General features: G+C 36.9%; 1 protein-coding gene across 1 annotated transcript in view; it reads left to right on the top strand.

The window, feature by feature from the left end:
- LOC126278850 (uncharacterized) overlaps window positions 1-17332 on the top strand; it is a 445668-nt gene that overhangs the window by 113489 nt on the left and 314847 nt on the right. Inside the window, exons 11-12 of the mRNA XM_049979125.1 lie at window positions 8949-9016; window positions 16047-16260. Of these exons, the coding sequence (XP_049835082.1) occupies window positions 8949-9016; window positions 16047-16260 (282 nt within the window). The remainder of the gene's footprint in view (window positions 1-8948; window positions 9017-16046; window positions 16261-17332) is intronic.

Below are 17332 nucleotides of genomic sequence, written 5' to 3'. Positions count from 1 at the left end.
TGGTGGTGGGAGGATATATGGGACAGGTCTTGCATCAAGATCTAATACAGGGGTATGAACCATGAGGTAAGCGACTGGGAGCAGGGGTTGTGTAAGGGGGGACGAGTATATTGTGTAGGTTTGGTGGACTGTGGAATACCATGGCAGGAGGGGTGGGAAGGTTAGTGGGCAGGACATTCCTCATTTCAGGGCACGACATGAGGTAATCAACACTGTGGCAGAGAATGTAATTCAGTTGTTCTAGCATCTAGAGTACTGTGTCATAAACCTTTTGTTCAACTTAAACATACTCCACCATATTGCCTGTTTTAGAGTGAAGCAAGTAAGTGTTATGGTGCATGCAGTTACACTATTAGACATAACTGTAATCAAAGAATTGAATTTAAAAAACTACATAATTAGATGCTGAGGACAGATTTGCTATAACAAGCTGTGTGCTAATAGTTTAATCTCTAAGGAAGGATTTCTCAGAATAAATGGTACATTTAAAAACATTTTGAACATACAAAATTGGAGCTACACATTTTGAAGAAAATAGTAAAATGTATTGAAAACTGTAAGTGATACAGCAAAAGGTAAGTTACACGTTTTCCAGGGCCACTGCTGAGGGCAAACAAAGCAGAAATCACACAGATTAATTTATTACACCAAAAAAAAGGTTGTCAGCACAAAAGAGATCTTTGTCTTTGGATGTTAGAATGTTTGCAGTGTCGAGAGATGTTTTATGTACGTGCTAGCTTTTTTCAGAATAGCCTGTTATGTCACCTTTATTGCTATGTAACTATCCCCAAACCTAGAACCAGTTGTAGACTGCATATCTAATCGCTTAGAGGACCATGTCCAGCATTGCTGCCTCCATCAAGGCTGAGGTAAGTGCTACACTACAGTCACAGGACACATTCTAGCTTGTTGTCTAGACCATTACTGATGCTGTCACTGCAGAAAATACAGAAAACTCTGGAGACAAATCTGAGCAGGGCTCATGCTGTGAACAAATCTTTAAAGGAAACTGAGAATAGGACATGGTTGCTCCAACAGCATCTGATGAAGAACTGTTTGTGTAGTAACACGATTCATGTTTCCGTCGCACGTCACCTAGTATAGACCGGGAGCTGTCCGTTAGGCATGCCTGATGTAGACTCGCTGGGCACGGCCCATGCTGCCTGAGTTGTTGTTCCGCCGGCAGAGGTCGCGGCCAAATTCTCGCATGCCCTCTGGTGGGTCGGACTTCACTTGCGGCAGAGAGAATACAGACAAATAAGTGATTAATCTTGCATGAGAGAGGCTAGGTGTGCAGGTGACACTGATAGAAGTCATAGAGTGGGATGCAAGATACAAGGATCTACAAAATGTTGACCCATAATAATGAAGTTTGTGTCGTAGAGGAAAAGATCTTCAGTGTGAAACAGAAACTCATGAAGTCAGGATCTCACCCCTGAAAGAATAAAAGATTTTGAGCATCATGATCTCAAGGTTTGGGCTACAAAACGCGGACAAATGACAGTAGGATAGTGGTGAATACTGAAAATGGGAAAAGATCAGTGTGCAATGCAAATGAACTCAAAAGCTTGTGCTTTAGGAGCTAAGAATATGTCAACTCTTGTTGTTTCTATTTTGTGTATTTATATTTATGTCTTTGTTTGGTAAAGAAACATTTTATTTTGTAGTACTTTCGTTGGAACCATTTCCTGTTAACATTTGCTTGTTTAGGTTTACTTTTAGCTCTGGTTATGAATTTTACATTCAGTTTTCTTACTTCCAATACAAATGTAGTTTTTATTTCAGTATAACTTCACTATTTCCACAGGATTTTCATACAAAAATTAATTTACTGTCAGGTTATTATTTTATTAATTAGTAACATAATTTTAGATATAATGCTTCTCTGCTGCTCTTGCTGTTTCCTTTTGCACCATTATTTTATTCCTATTTCAGTATAGTCTGTTGTTCTTACTGTTTTCCCTTACATATTTATTTTCAGTATAATCACCATTTTATTGCCATTTTTTCATATTTGTATATCCTACTCTCCTTGGCACCATGTTTTATTGATCTCTGGAAAACTCAAGCCCCTTCAACTTTAATGCACTGGTGGGCAAGCACACTGGTGGACAAGCATACCTGACCTTGTACCTTCCCCTGGCTTCTGTTCTCTGGCTGTTGTCTGCCTGCTTTTAAGTTAATGTGTCCCCTTCTCCCTCCACACTGTATTCTGCATGGTACTGTGCCATCTATCACTGGTACAGCATATCCTCCAGTCTACTGACTAATAATGGAAAGGACTCATGATAGCTCTACACTACAGCTTGTCCATACAAACTTGCAGTATTTGCCAACATACCTGACTGAGTTTTGGCACACATTTCAGGGCCTAAATTTTCATGTCATACTCCTGTCAGAGACATGGCTAAAGCTGAGTATCCCTTTCATTTCGATCAATCTTGATGGCTATGTTTTTCTGAGACATGACAGATGAGGGAAGCATATATATACATGCAAATTTGTACCCCAAAGTCATGCTCACATCTAAAAACAAAGTCAAATGGCGTGAATTAATGTTCACAGAAATTAAACCTCTCAACAGAAAAGTCTCATTTGTGTAATATACAATCCATCAAATGTTGTACAGCTCTATAGCTTTAAATCTGTACTCTCAAGTCATAAACCTTTCTATGAACAATAATTGTTGCTGAAGATATACTGATTCCACATGGGCCTGCGCATCATATGGCAGATACTCGTACACAACCAAATTTCCAAATACAGTAATTCACACAGATCAAATCTCTGCACCAGACTTGTCTGCTCATGATGTAATTTTCACTAACTACTCACTGCAATGCCCAAAGAACAAACTGCAAGTGATGACTTTTAGAGATTTTAAGTGCATGAATATGTCTGAGTTTACCGCTGACACATGTGGTATTTATTAGCAGACAACAGGAAATAATTTTGATATAACTAATGAACTATCTAATTTCACCAAGAGACTCAATAACTTATGAGATAAACATGCTCCTCTAAAAATAGTAAAAGTAATGAGTAATATTGTGCCATGACTTACAGGCCACCTCAAACACCTTCTGAGCATCAGAGATGCAGCACGCAACTCATATAGTGGCACTGGACCTTCGATAATCATTTCATTAACAAGCAACTGCACAACGGAGTTATTCAAACTGTGAGAAATGCAAAACTCAGGTATGCCTACTCGCTGAGGACTTTCACAGACTTGCCATCCTGTGAGGTTTAGGTACAGACAAATTTAAATCTGCATCTTAAATTCTAGTAGCTATTGAGAACTATGTATTTTAAAACTTTGAACGAATTTTTTTTGCCATGCTGACATCTTGGGTTCACCAATTCACAGGGATGCAAACCATAGACTCACGTAAAGTATTAGTGGTTGCTACAAACAAAACATATTTTCTGGATCCAGTAAGCCCTAACACAGCCAGCAAGTCATTTCTTCAACAGCTGCATGACACAATAATATAACAGTGGAAATGATCATTTTTCTCATCAGTCCATTACTACACAAAATAACAAGATATTTTTAACCATTCTCTGACCCTCAGCATCTTCCCTACAGTCTGGAAACAGGGACTTATAAAACCCTTACACAAGCAGGACTCTGCCAAACAATGCTCCATCTACAGGTCCCTTTGCATTCTACCTACTTTAGAATACATAGGCCATGAACAGCTTACTAATTATTTAAAAACAAAGATTCCAAGACTTACCAAGCGGGAAAGCGCCGGCAGATAGGCACATGAACAAAACACACAAACACACACACAGAATTGCTAGCTTTCGCAACCGATGGTTGCTTCTTCAGGAAGGAGAGGGAAAGACGAAAGGATGTAGGTTTTAAGGGAGAGGGTAAGGAGTCATTCCAATCCCGGGAGCGGAAAGACTTCCCTTAGGGGAAAAAAAGTACAGATGTACACTCGCGCACACACACACACACACACACACACACACACACATATCCATCCGCACATACACAGACACCCTACGAGTGTAGGACAGTAAATCTTTGACAAGGGCAGTTTGGTTGAACCTGGGAGTGGGGCTGAAGGTGAGGCCTTTGGATAGGACAGAGGTTTCGGATTGGGAGAGGGGTTTGGAGGAAAGGTTAACTACTGAATTGGGGTGTTGTGGTTCCAGATTGTGTTGACTAGAATTTTGAGGTGTTGGGGGGAGTGGAGCTGGAAGTGGGAGATTGAGTAGATGGGAGAGACTGGGTCTGTGTGCAATGAGAGGAGGTTGAGGTTTGTTGGAAAGGTTGTGGAGGGTGAGTGAGTTGCCTTTCAGGAGGTGGAAAACCAGGAGATTGGATAGTTTTTTGAGGTGGAGGGTGGCATGTTGTTCTAATTTGCGGTTGGCCTGTAGGAGGATGCTATGTACAGCCGGTGTGGATGTGGGAGAGGAAAGATTGAGGACTTTGATTTGGGATAGGAGTTGACGGGTGTGTTCATTGGCCGAGTCGATGTATAGGTGAAGGATTAGGCGGGTGAGGGCTATGGATTGTGCTGTTTGGAACTGGTATAAGGACTGATGGAAAGAAGGATTGCAGCCAGAGATGGGAACTTTAAGTGTGAGGCCTTTGGGAGTAATGCCAAATGTCAGACAAGCCTGAGTAAATAAAATATGGGAGCGTAATCTGGCTAGGGTGAAGGCATGTTTGCGGAGGGAATGTAAATAAAATTTAATGGGGTCATTGTAGGGATGTTGTGAAGTTGACATGGTATTAGTAGGTGGAAAGGGTAATAGGTTAAAGTGAAAGTAAATAGAGATTTATATAGGGAGAGATGAAGGTGTGAAAAAAGTCGAAAAAGTGTTGGTTTGAGATGAGCTATGTTGATCATGTGCAGAACTTAGGTTGGTGAACAACAATGGGTGCAAAGGTTGGGTAGTTATGTTGTCTCCAGATCACGTTAAAGGGTGGGGAAATTCAAGAAAATTTCGAAAAAAGTTTTTTCGAAAAAAGTTTCGAAAAAAATTTTTCGAAAAAAGTTTCGAAAAAATAATTTCCGAAAAAATAAAATTCGAAAATTTTTTTTGAATAAAATCTCGAAGAATATGTGTGTAAATGTATTCAAAGGACTGGTTATGTACTGGCAGGTTATGAGAATGAGGCTCACAATGGTTTGATGAAGAAATAATAACGTGTAAACCTGTGGGAAGCTGCTAAAAAATGATCGGTTATGTGGGAAAAACGGGAATGGAAATAAAACGAAAGTTGTTAGAAAAAACTGAGATGGTTGTGTAATGGGTGAAAGGAACTGAAGCTGTGAAATAGTATTCACGAGTTTACACGAAATGTTTGTAAACTTGGAACAATGGATTTTATAGCAGCAGTTATGTTGAAAGTGTTGAAAATTTTAGGTTATGGTTTGGAAGTAAATTACGTATTATTGAGTATAATTAGGCAGGATAAAATGTATGGTAGATTAAGGAAAAATGGAAGATGAATACAAAGTGAAACTTCTTGTACAAACGAAAAGAGAAAGTAAGACGATAGAGAAGATTTCGAAATGCAACAGAGACAATAACAAACGTAATTGTTGGGTTCAAATTAATGATGATGTAAATAAAATAGAAAGAAACTTCCACATGGGAAAAATATATTAAAAACAAAGATTCCAAGACTTACCAAGCGGGAAAGCGCCGGCAGACAGGCACATGAACAAAACACACAAACACACACACAGAATTGCTAGCTTTCGCAACCGATGGTTGCTTCTTCAGGAAGGAGAGGGAAAGACGAAAGGATGAAGGTTTCCCCTAAGGGAAGTCTTTCCGCTCCCGGGATTGGAATGACTCCTTACCCTCTCCCTTAAAACCTACATCCTTTCGTCTTTCCCTCTCCTTCCTGAAGAAGCAACCATCGGTTGCGAAAGCTAGCAATTCTGTGTGTGTGTTTGTGTGTTTTGTTCATGTGCCTGTCTGCCGGCGCTTTCCCGCTTGGTAAGTCTTGGAATCTTTGTTTTTAATATATTTTTCCCATGTGGAAGTTTCTTTCTATTTTATTTACTAATTATTTAACATCAAATAACCTTTTAGTTGAATATCCAACTGGTTTCTAACAAAATTATAGCACGTTGACTGCTCTTATAAGAAGCTGATGAACTGAAACAAGCTATCAACAAACAATAGGTGACTATTATGTGCTTTTTGGATTTCAGAAAAGCTTTTGACACTGTCGACTTCGACATTCTAATTGCTTAAGTCACAAGGCAAAATTTTTCTTCAGGTGCAGTACAATGGTTCCACATCCTGCCAACAGTGTATAACAACTGGAACTAAAAGGTTACAGTGGAGGTTGGTAGTATCAGGGGTTCCACAAGGATCAGTATTGGGCCCAGTACTTTTCTGATTATTTGTTAATGATGTGTCAACTATTCTCTTCCACTGAAAATATCACCTCTATGCTAATGACCTTCAGTTACATGTAATTACAAGTCCCACCTGTGCAAAGGCATCCAGCATGTAAATACTGATTCACTTGCCTTATCAGAAGAACTTATGTTTGTAACTTTACCCATCTAAAACACCAACAGTCTTAGTCACTCACAAAAGACTTATTACCATGCAGTTCAGAGAATGTCTTTCACTCTTAATCCTAAACTTGGGGATAAATCTGGACCATCACTTAAAACTTGTCTGGACACGCAACTGCTACCTGTAAGAATGTCTCAGTGTCACTTCATTCAATCCAGATATATATATATATAAAAAAAAGTATTTCCTATTGAGTATAGAAAGAGGCTTATGCAGTCACTAACACTCCTCACACTTGAATTTGGTGGTGCTATTCTCCAAAGACTGACATGCAGGCTAGACTGTCGATGAATTCTTGTGTACAATACATTTGTGTTGTACACTATTTCAATCACATCATGTCTGCCAAAAAAAATTATCTCATGGCTATGTGCAGATAAGTACAGAGACTATATGCTCTATGTTTGCTCTATCTTCTTCTCAATCCTTGTACTCCTTCGTATCTATCTTCAACTCTTGCACTACTATCTGAACAGCACCGCAGAAAAACTCATTCTCAACAAACTAGAATCATCTCTGTATCACCTCATAACACTGCAACGGTCTCTAAATCATTTTATGCATCAGAAACCTGACTTTGCAACAATCTTCCTCAAGTTATCAAAGAAATTAAATTTTTTACAAACTTCAAAATTTGGATAATGACCCACTTATTTTACAACAACCATCTCTCCTATATGCTAGCCTGCATTTTACTTTCATCAATCATCCCTCCACCATAACTTTTCCCTCCCCCATACTGGTGAAGTTCTTTCATAACACCCACTGCCACTGTCATTTCAATCTTTCTCTATCCCTTTTGATTCAGATAATACTAAAATGGGTTTAGATTAGATTAGTACTTGTTCCATAGATCATTAATATGAAACTTCGCAATGATGTGGAATGTGTCGGGTTAATAAAAGGTGTCTATACAAGATATTACATTACACAAAATATTAAATGACACTTTTTTCTGGGGGTTGGGGAAATTACCCACTTTAGTTTCCTTTTAAATGCTATATGGCTATCTGTCAGACTTTTGATGCTATTAGGTAAGTGACCAAAGACTCTTGTGGCAGCAAAATTTACCACCTTCTGATCCAAAGTTAGATTTAACCTTGAGTAGTGAAGATCATCCTTTCTCCTAGTGTTGTAGCCATGTACACTGCTATTACTTTTGAATTCGTTCAGATTCTTAATAACAAATTTCATAAGTGAATATATATATTGTGAGGCTACAGTGAAGATCTCTAGCTCTTTAAATAAGTGTGTGCAGTAATTATTCTGATTACATGCTTTTGTGCAATAAACAACTGTACTAAACTAACCTAATGCTCTTTGCCATTATTATTATTATTATAATCATTATTATTACTCAACCACAAGGAAAACACATTGTACCACCAATGCTTTCAGGTCAGGTAAAGTTTCATTTTGTCTTGTATATTCATATCCTTTTGGCAGAGTCTGGTACTATAGGGGGAAAACAGTTTTCAGATAAAGCGACTTAATAAATGTTTTGTATTTTTAATTCATGTTATGGACTCTGTATAAATCACTTCACTTTATGTCTTTTAGGAGTTAACTAAAATAATCAATTTTTTACATACTGACTTCCCTCCTGAACAGCATTTGATATAAGAAAAACTGCATGTCATGGTCTGAGAGGTCATTGAAAGTTGCTTTCTTTTTTTTACTTTTTTTAATATTAGTTTTTCATTGACCTTTCTATAAAGATATTATCAGTGGCACTTTTTGAGAAATTTGCTGTCTTAGTTGGAAAGTTTACAGTCACAATTATGTTGAATGCTAATATTACCAGTTTCAATAAATTCTTACTGGAAGAATTTTTAATAAAATCTTTATTAAAATCACCAGAACCCTTTTTCCATTGTTGAATATTTTTCTTTTGTTGAATACTGAATATGCCAATAGAGTTTCAGTGTGCTTTATGAACATATTAAAATTCACTACAGGTGCTGGACATTACCCATAACGTAACTATTATGAAGGATGTGTAATGAAATTCTACTTCTGTTGTATATGCCTCGATATGCTGTTCCAAGCAGAATTTATTATCTGTGTTGTCAAAGGTGTAATAATTCCTGATGCATGTGGCAAGTCCCCTTTCTCAGTTCCTGCTCTAAGGAAGTGAGGCACTAAGTTTTACTCCATTCAGCCTGAAGAGCAGCAGTTATCCCCTCTTGTTTTACTGTATCCTGCAACATTACCAACAATTCTCATCTATTTTTCCAATTCTCATTTCTCTACAGTCGTCCCAAAAGAAGAGAAAAAAAAGGAAAAAATCTACAGCATCCATCACACCATACCCTGGATTTACTGTAGAAAGCTATTTTATTTATATGTATCTTAGAATATTCATTTCTTTGTTATTTCAGGCACTGGTCCCAAAATACAGGATGTCTGCCCCACCAGTGGTCCATGCAAACTCATCAGCTGAGATACGGTAACTGTTCCACTAGTGTGGGCTTTAATATCTCTTTCTTTATTTTGAAGCCCAGTATATATTGATTCAAAATAGTTATTTTCATCTCATATTCTTATCTCGTTCATACAGTACTAGTGCAAGGTGTATGTGGAAACAGTGAGTGGTATTTGTATAAAGCATACTTGGAATGAAATTGGGCAAACCTACTGAACACATCACTGCCAAACAATATTTAGGAGTGGTGTACTCAAAGGTTGTGATGCCATAGTGTGGTTGTCTTTTTCTGCAATGACAAGTAATCTGTACTGTCAATTTGATACATCTTGACAACAAACTGCTTCTTGTTGGATGTTCTTTATGAGTTTCCTAGTTATTTTCATGTAGGCATAAGTGAGGTTCATCATTGAATTCAACACTTTGGCAGTTGTGTCGACCCATGACTGCCTTGTATGGCACCATAGCGACCTGTACTAAAGCTGATGGGCTGTTGAATATAGTTACCATAAAGTAAGCATAAAATTACCTTAATATGCTTTTGCTGCTATATGTTACATAATAATTGCAAATTTGAGTGCTCTCTCGATGTTCAGATGCCAGATCCATGCCTGGTAACTAAATCTATTCAAAAATATCATGTCTTCTAATTAAATGGTATGAGACTTCCTATACAAAGTGCTTATTGATTTTACTTAGGCTTATTTTAGCTTCATTGTATCCAATAACTACTCTGAGACAGAGGATCAAGGTGTTTAACGTGATGATTCAAGTGGCCCCACAATGCTTACCAGAGCTTCTTTTGAAAGAATTAGGAGCCAAAATATGTACATGAAAGGGGCAATTCATGTTTTTCTGTCCAGTTTTAGTGTTGCACTGATGTTTTACTGCTGAAACATGTACTTATGTAAGGAATGTGAATGTAATCTGGAAAGATTTATTCATAATGCAACCAGAAAAATGAATGAACTTGAAGAACACCACAAAAACATTCCACAGCCATATTGCCGACAAACAAACTTTTTGTTTTTATTTGTGCGGTTGCAGATTTTTTGTTATTAATTACATCTTTTCTCATGGATCATACTTAATTTGTAAGAGATGTAATTCTAAAATTTGCAAACCAACTACAGCCTTTTTCTGATGATGAACTTACATTATCAGAGTTAAGATGGTCAACACATATTTCATTGCCTCATACCCATCATAAGATTTGCTGAATTTTGATTGATGGTGTAGGTCTGGCAACTGACCTGGTTCATTGGGTAAGACAAAAGCAGCTGCTAGCCACAACAGTTTCTGTTTGTACACAGCGGTTAGTTTGGTGTTTTCCTCACACATTTCTATGGAGATGTGAATATTATTTGTGTGTTTATTTTGATTAATTAGTGTTTAAGTACATTTTCTTTGTGCTTTTGTATACTTTCTAAAAACATTAGCTTTTGTGTGACCAACTTTCCAGTTAACACTAGCTGTTTATATATCTGTTTACAGCAGAATTATTTGTCTTTGCTTTAAGAGTTTATGAATTTTGTTATCTTTAGTGCAATGAGAGGGCAAAAGTGGGAACTAGCCAGATGGTTGCCCCCTTACACCTTAGCGACAGATATGAGGTGTATCCAGTATTGATAATTTATCTCAGATAGCATGTGGCTAATTGTTGTGCCAAGTCCAAACAAGCACGGAAGTTGAGTATGCTGGTCGTTAGGAGCTCCATGATTAGGCAGGTAATAGGGCTTCTCAGTGAAATACAAGGCAGGCCAGGAAAGAAGGCCAGTGTACACTCGGCATGTTTGCTGGGAGGTCTCATCCAAGATGTAGAGGAGGCTATGCTGGTGGCTATTGAATGCATTGGATTCAACTGGCTGCAAATCATAGCCCATGGTGGCATGAGTGACACTTGCTGCTTGGATTTTGGGGCCATCCTCATTTACTTTAGATGACTGATGAAGGCAGCTAATGTTGTATGCATGATACTACCTTGGCTCACTATCTGCGTAAAATTACTCACAGTTGATTGCTGTCCTCTGGTTTAGGGTTGAGTGAAACATCTAAACCAGAGACTCACAGGATTTTGCTACAATTTCATTTCTGAGTTTCTAGACTTCCTCTATTGTTTGATGAGTTGTAGGACTCCCATCAATTGATGAGGCATGCACTACACACAAGAAGCGGCTACTTGAGAAGCTGAATACATATGATTTGCACATGGGGTTTCTGTATGTTGATGAACACCCTCCTGAGAATCAGTGGAATTATCTGATAAAACTGAAGAATAATCAGCCACATTACTGTCAGGGAACTACCACCCTCATATTTCAGAAATAGAAAAACATAATGCGATATTAGTAAACTACAGTAGTGTCCATAGTAAGGTCTAGAATTAGTATCGTTTATTAAGTGCAATTCTGTCCAGATAGTACTGGGAACAGAAAATTGGTTGAAACTGGGAGTGGACAGAATGAATGCCTAAGTTCAGACTGAAATACATATTGCAATGATAGAACAGAATTTCCATTATTGATGCTGTAAAAATAGGTTTGACACCAATGGTAGAGGTGTATTTATTGCCATTATTATGGATTTCAAATGTGAATAATGTGGGTCAATTAAGAAAAGTGAGTCAAACAAACTAATTGAATGCTTTTATAGACCACTTGTATTAGGAGCAATGGTGGCAGGGTGATTCAGAGATAACTTGTAAGATGTTATGAGTAAGTTTCCCGGTCATAGTATTGTACTCATAACAGGGGGAGACTACAGTTTTCTAGCTATAGAATGGAAGAGTCATGCAATAAGAACAGGTGCCAGAGACAGAGATTCATTTGAGATTGTTGCGAATGTCATTTGTGAAAATTACTTCAAGCAGATATTTAAGAGAACTAACTCATGAGGTTAATGTCGTAGAGTTTCTGGCAATAAACAGCCCTAAACATTTCAAGTCAGTTAATATAGAGGAGGATGTCAATGGATCATACTGTGAGTATTACAAGGAAATTAAGAAAGATGAGAAACTATTTTTGTTCAGCAAGAATGAAAGGATACAAATAGCAGAGAATTTTTGTAGTCGGCAATGGATAAAATTCAAAAGCTTTGATCAGGACTGATTAGAGAAGTGTTTTCTAAGCAAGGTATGATGATATGGGAAAACCCATGGTGGATTAATATCCATATTAGAAAAATAAGTGGTTGCTGACTATAAAAGTAAATACAATTGCTTATTAATGGAAAGGCGTCTGGGTCACATGAGATATCTGTGAGATTCTACAGAGATTATGTGAAGAACTTGCTTCTCTTCCTAGCAATAGTTTATCATAGGTTGTTGGGGCAGCAAAGGGGACATAACAACAGGAGAAAATCACAATTCCTTTTTTCAAGAAGGATCATACGACAGGGTCACATAACTTTTGGCCCGTATAACTAATGTCAATCTGTTTCATAATTATAGAACTTGCTTTATGTTCATATACTATGATGCTTCTGGAGAATGAAAACCTTCTCTATAAAATTCCATATGATATTTTTCCACACTTTCATATATTGAACAAAATATGAGATTATTTAGTATCAGACAAGATTTCTGTGTGGATTGAGGACTTCCTCATTGATAGAACTCCACACATTGCTCTTACGAAAGAACATTAACATCTGTAAAGGTAATTTCAGAAGTACACAAGGAAGTGTAGTAAGATTGTTACTGTTTATAAACAGGGTGAGTCAAAAAGTTCTTTACAACTTTGGAAAGATATAGAAATTTATTAAGATAACTTACGGAATCAGTAGATGTGTCATTTTTTAGCAAACAACCTCAAGTTTGACATTAAAGTGTCAAGTGTCTTTTGGGTTGATGTGACCACCATTTGTTATGCAGCAAACATCCCACTGTTAATCAATTTCTCCCCACACCTGTTGCTACAAATTGGGCGTAACTTATGCAACAGCAGCATATATTCAGTTTTTCAGGTCATCTAAATTGTTTAGTAGGCATGAACATACACTAGGTCTTTAAATGAAACCACTGAGAAAGAAATCCAGCCGTGTCAAGTCTGGGAAGTGAGGCAGCCATGTAATTTGCCCTTCATGTCCAGGCCACCAACCTGGGATGTAATATTTAAGAAACCTCAAAATCTGTGACCAAATGAGGTGGTGCACCACTTTGCTGATAGTAAACCATCCCATCTCAGTCATCTTCATCAATATGAGGAATTAGAAAGTTTTCAATCATATACAGACATAATCATGACCACACAGGCAACCTAGTACATTGTATGCCTGCTTGGAGGTTCTGTAGTTTATTTTTTGTGAAATTTACACTGAACATTTGCTACCAAGTTCCTTTCAAGAAAACAAAACACAAAGCAAGCATGCTCCACATCAGTGAAAGTAGCCATTTTAACTGTGTACAGCTCTGGTGCTCCTGGTGGAAGAATGGGGTACTGATGCACTATTTGCATCAGAATTGAGATTGTCTGCTACAAAATGACAAATCTAACGATTCTATAAGTTATCTCAAATAAATTTCTATATCATTTCAAAGTTATAAAGCCCTTTTTGACTCACCCTGTATACTGTATATAAAGGATATAATAGATAACATTGCAAGCTCCATGAGACTGTTTGTAGATGATGCAGTTGTCTGTAAGTGGGACGCAACATCAGAAGACAGAAGAAATTTGCAGGACAACCTGCAGAGGATTGGTGCAGGGACTAGCTGTTTGCTCTGAATGTAAATCAATGTAACACATAGCACATAAATAGACAAGTAAATCCCATATTCTATGATTACACACTTGGTGACAAATCACCAGAAACCATAAAATACCTAGGTGTAGCCACCTAGATTGACTGCAAGTGGAATGATAAAATAAAATAAACTGTAGGAAAAGCAGATGCCAGCTTGTGACTCATTGGCAGACTCTTAAGGAAATGTAATTCACCCATAAAAGAGTGTCTTACAAAACACTTGTTTGCCAATCCTTCATCATTCTAGTATCCTGACCAGGTTGGGTTAATACAAGAGATAGAAGATCCAATGAAGAATGGAGCACCCCATCATAAGAACATGTATTTAGTGTGAGAGTGTTACACAAATGCTCAAAAAACTCCTGTGGCAGATTGTATACAAGAGGCATTGTGAATCTTAGAGAGGTTTACTATTGAAGTCCTGAGAGCACATACCTCCTTCCACATATGAGGTGCAATTGATAAGTAAGAAAAAATTTTGTTTTTGTAAATAATCTTTATTTATTCAATGTCATCTTTTTCCCCTTCAAAGTATTCCCCCTCAGGCATAATACACTCGTACCAGTACTTTTTCCAATCTTGGAAGCAATTTTGGAACTCACGTTTTGGTACTGCGTTCATCTTCTTCAGAGATTCTGTTTTTATCTCATCAATGGTGGCAAAACAATGTCCATTCATGTTTCTCTTCAGCCTCAGGAATAGAAATAAGTCACAGTCTGGCGAATACAGTGGCTGAGGAAAAATAATGATTTTGTTTTTTGTCAAAAAGTCACAAACAATAATTGAGGTGTGAGCAGTAGCATTATCATGTAATTTCCACGGGAGATTTTACCACAATTTTGGTCGTTTTCTTCAGATTGCTTCAATCAGACGGTGTCTAACTGCCAGGTGGTATTCTTTACTGACCATATGATCATAAGGCAGGAATTCATGATGCACTGTCCCATTTTAATTGAAGAAAACAGTGAGAATAGCCTTCGTATTTGATCAAACTTGTCAAATTTTTTTCGGTCTTGGTTCTTCAGGCAGTTTCCATTGGGACTATTGGGCATCGGTTTTGATGTCATACCTATACACCCATGTTTAGTCACCTGTTATAACATTCTTTAGAAGTTGTGGATTGTTGTAGGCCTATTCAGCAATTCCTGAGCAATGTCTGTATGATGTTGTTTTTGTAGAAATCCAACAATTTTGGAACAAACTTTGCTGCTACATATTTCATTCCCAAACCACCCAAAAAAAAATTGCTTGACCTGAGTCAAAAGATATGCTGAGATCACCAGCAATCTCTCTGATGGTGATTCAGTGATTTTCCAGAACCATTTTATTTACTACTTCTACATTTTCATCAATAACTGATGTGCCAGGGCATGGCATCTTCAACATCTTCTTCTCGACCATCTTTGAAATGTTTGTGCCACTCACAAACCCTTGTCTTATTGTAGTAGATTCATTAAAAGCCACAGTCCCCATTTCAAATGTGGTGTTTCATTTCATTCCATTTTAATGCAGATTCTTTGATCCATCTTTTTTGAAAGTAAAAATTCATCTGGCCCTCAAAAACATGTATAGACTTTTTGACTGTCAACAATAAACTAAATATCTGAAAGAGCTGAAAATGCAAACATGTAACAGAAACATGTGTACCAACAAGATAAGAAAAATCCAAATCAGATGTATAAAGTAAGCAAAATTAAAAAATTCCCACTACTTTTGATTACAAGTCTTATATATCGCAAAATGAGAAAATCATAGACATTAGCGTTTATACTGCAGTTTACCATTAATCATTTATCATATGTGCCATTCTTGAAGGAACAAGAATGGGGGTATAGATAGTGGAACCAGAAGTGCCTGCTCCATTGTGACCTGTTGATCATCTCTCTTGAATGATTTATCACAGTGGCACATAAATGCTCAGAAATAATTCTGTTTCAAAAATGTTATCACACTGTCCAATAACTGTCCTTTTCTGCAGATTTGTTAGATGTCTCTTCAGTGTAACTTGCTCCAAAGATCTTCTAATGAAGGAGAACTTTCACGGATGTGGATGAAGTGGTGGTATAAATATGAAACTAATTTTGTTAATGTAAAATAGGAAATTAACCAGAAAGTCAATACTTTTAAAACAGTTGATGCTTCCTTGATTATATTAGGCAGCTTCTGTTAAACCTTTACATGTATTTAAAAGCTATCCAGCTATTTCACATTTTATGTGCATATATTTGCCTATTAGTTTTCTCTTTCATTTTCTTTTGATGAAGATAGTTTATTTGTAGCCTTTATTTCTTTTATTGTTTTCTTTTTATAGGCTGTCGTCAGCAGCTGGTCAGAGGCTTTCTTATCAGTGGTCAGTTGACTTTGACAAGGAAGCTGCAAGCAGAAGGTTTAAAACTCAGAGTCAGAGACTACAGCTTTGGGAGAGTGTACGTGCTGTTCAACGCACATTAAACAAGGCGTCCCGTAGAAGAACAAGCAGGAGTGCCAGTAGTGCAAGTTTATCAGTCCCCTTAAATGTTTCAGCTGTAAGTATATTTTTTGATGCAGTAACAACACTCGTGTACTGAAAAATCATTATTTTCGTATCTATGCATATTGTACGAATGAGGGTAAGATTGATCCTACAGAACTTCAAGCTTATGCAGCCAATATAACTTTGCTGTAAGAGCATGGATCTTGTAATGATTCGTGTTGAATGTTACTTAAATTTCTTCTGCCTGGTCCATTGATGAATGAATGTGAAATTTCCTTATTTAACAAGATTTATTCACATTAATTGAGATCCGAATTGCACACTCGTCATATAAACAATACACGGTCAGACTGATCTCTTTGGCTTCCAAAAGTAACTTCAAAACTGACCTCACAGGTTGACTTTCAAACAGACTCTCTAGCAGACTGACTCACAGCCTTGCTCCTTTTCCTTATATAGTATTTTAACAATTGCTCACAAAATATTCCATTATTAATTTTGTATAATTTCAATGTTACAATTAAAATTTACAAAACATAAAGAAACTGATGTTACAGCTAAATAAGATCTAAAATACAGTATTTGAATAACAATCTTTTCTAGTAATATCTTTAGTTTTCCATAAGAAAATCATTCTGAACTTTAATTACAATAATGTCTCTCATATTATTTTAGTTACGTAATTAATTACAGTTTGGATTTGGTTCCTAAAATGTAATGGTAGTACAGAGCTCATGCTTTATCCAATTAAATACATAGAACATACAAATGAGGCCTCAATTTCTGCAAATGAGAAACTGTGAGATGTAAACAATTGGAGAGTTAATGAGAAATGTAATTACAAAGAATATCAATTACAGAACAGGACATAAGAATAGATAACAAATGAAAATACATTGCTTGCTAATAACTTTTCTCAAGATAATGAGGTTTTTTTGTGTTAACTCATTATTGTAATTATGGTAATTAGGGGTGCTGGCCACCTATGCCAACAATTCCACAATATTTTAATAATATTTTCTGCCAAATATTTATCCCTTCAGTTTCTTTATTATACATTCAATCCAGCATTTGTACATAATTTTGTTAATGACAACAATCTCTTTATAATGATGACAATATAC

Source organism: Schistocerca gregaria, chromosome 6 (genome assembly GCF_023897955.1).
Source record: "Schistocerca gregaria isolate iqSchGreg1 chromosome 6, iqSchGreg1.2, whole genome shotgun sequence".
Taxonomy (NCBI): domain Eukaryota; kingdom Metazoa; phylum Arthropoda; class Insecta; order Orthoptera; family Acrididae; genus Schistocerca; species Schistocerca gregaria.
The sequence above is the reverse complement of the archived record's forward strand: the minus strand, read 5'-3'. Positions and strand labels throughout refer to the sequence as shown.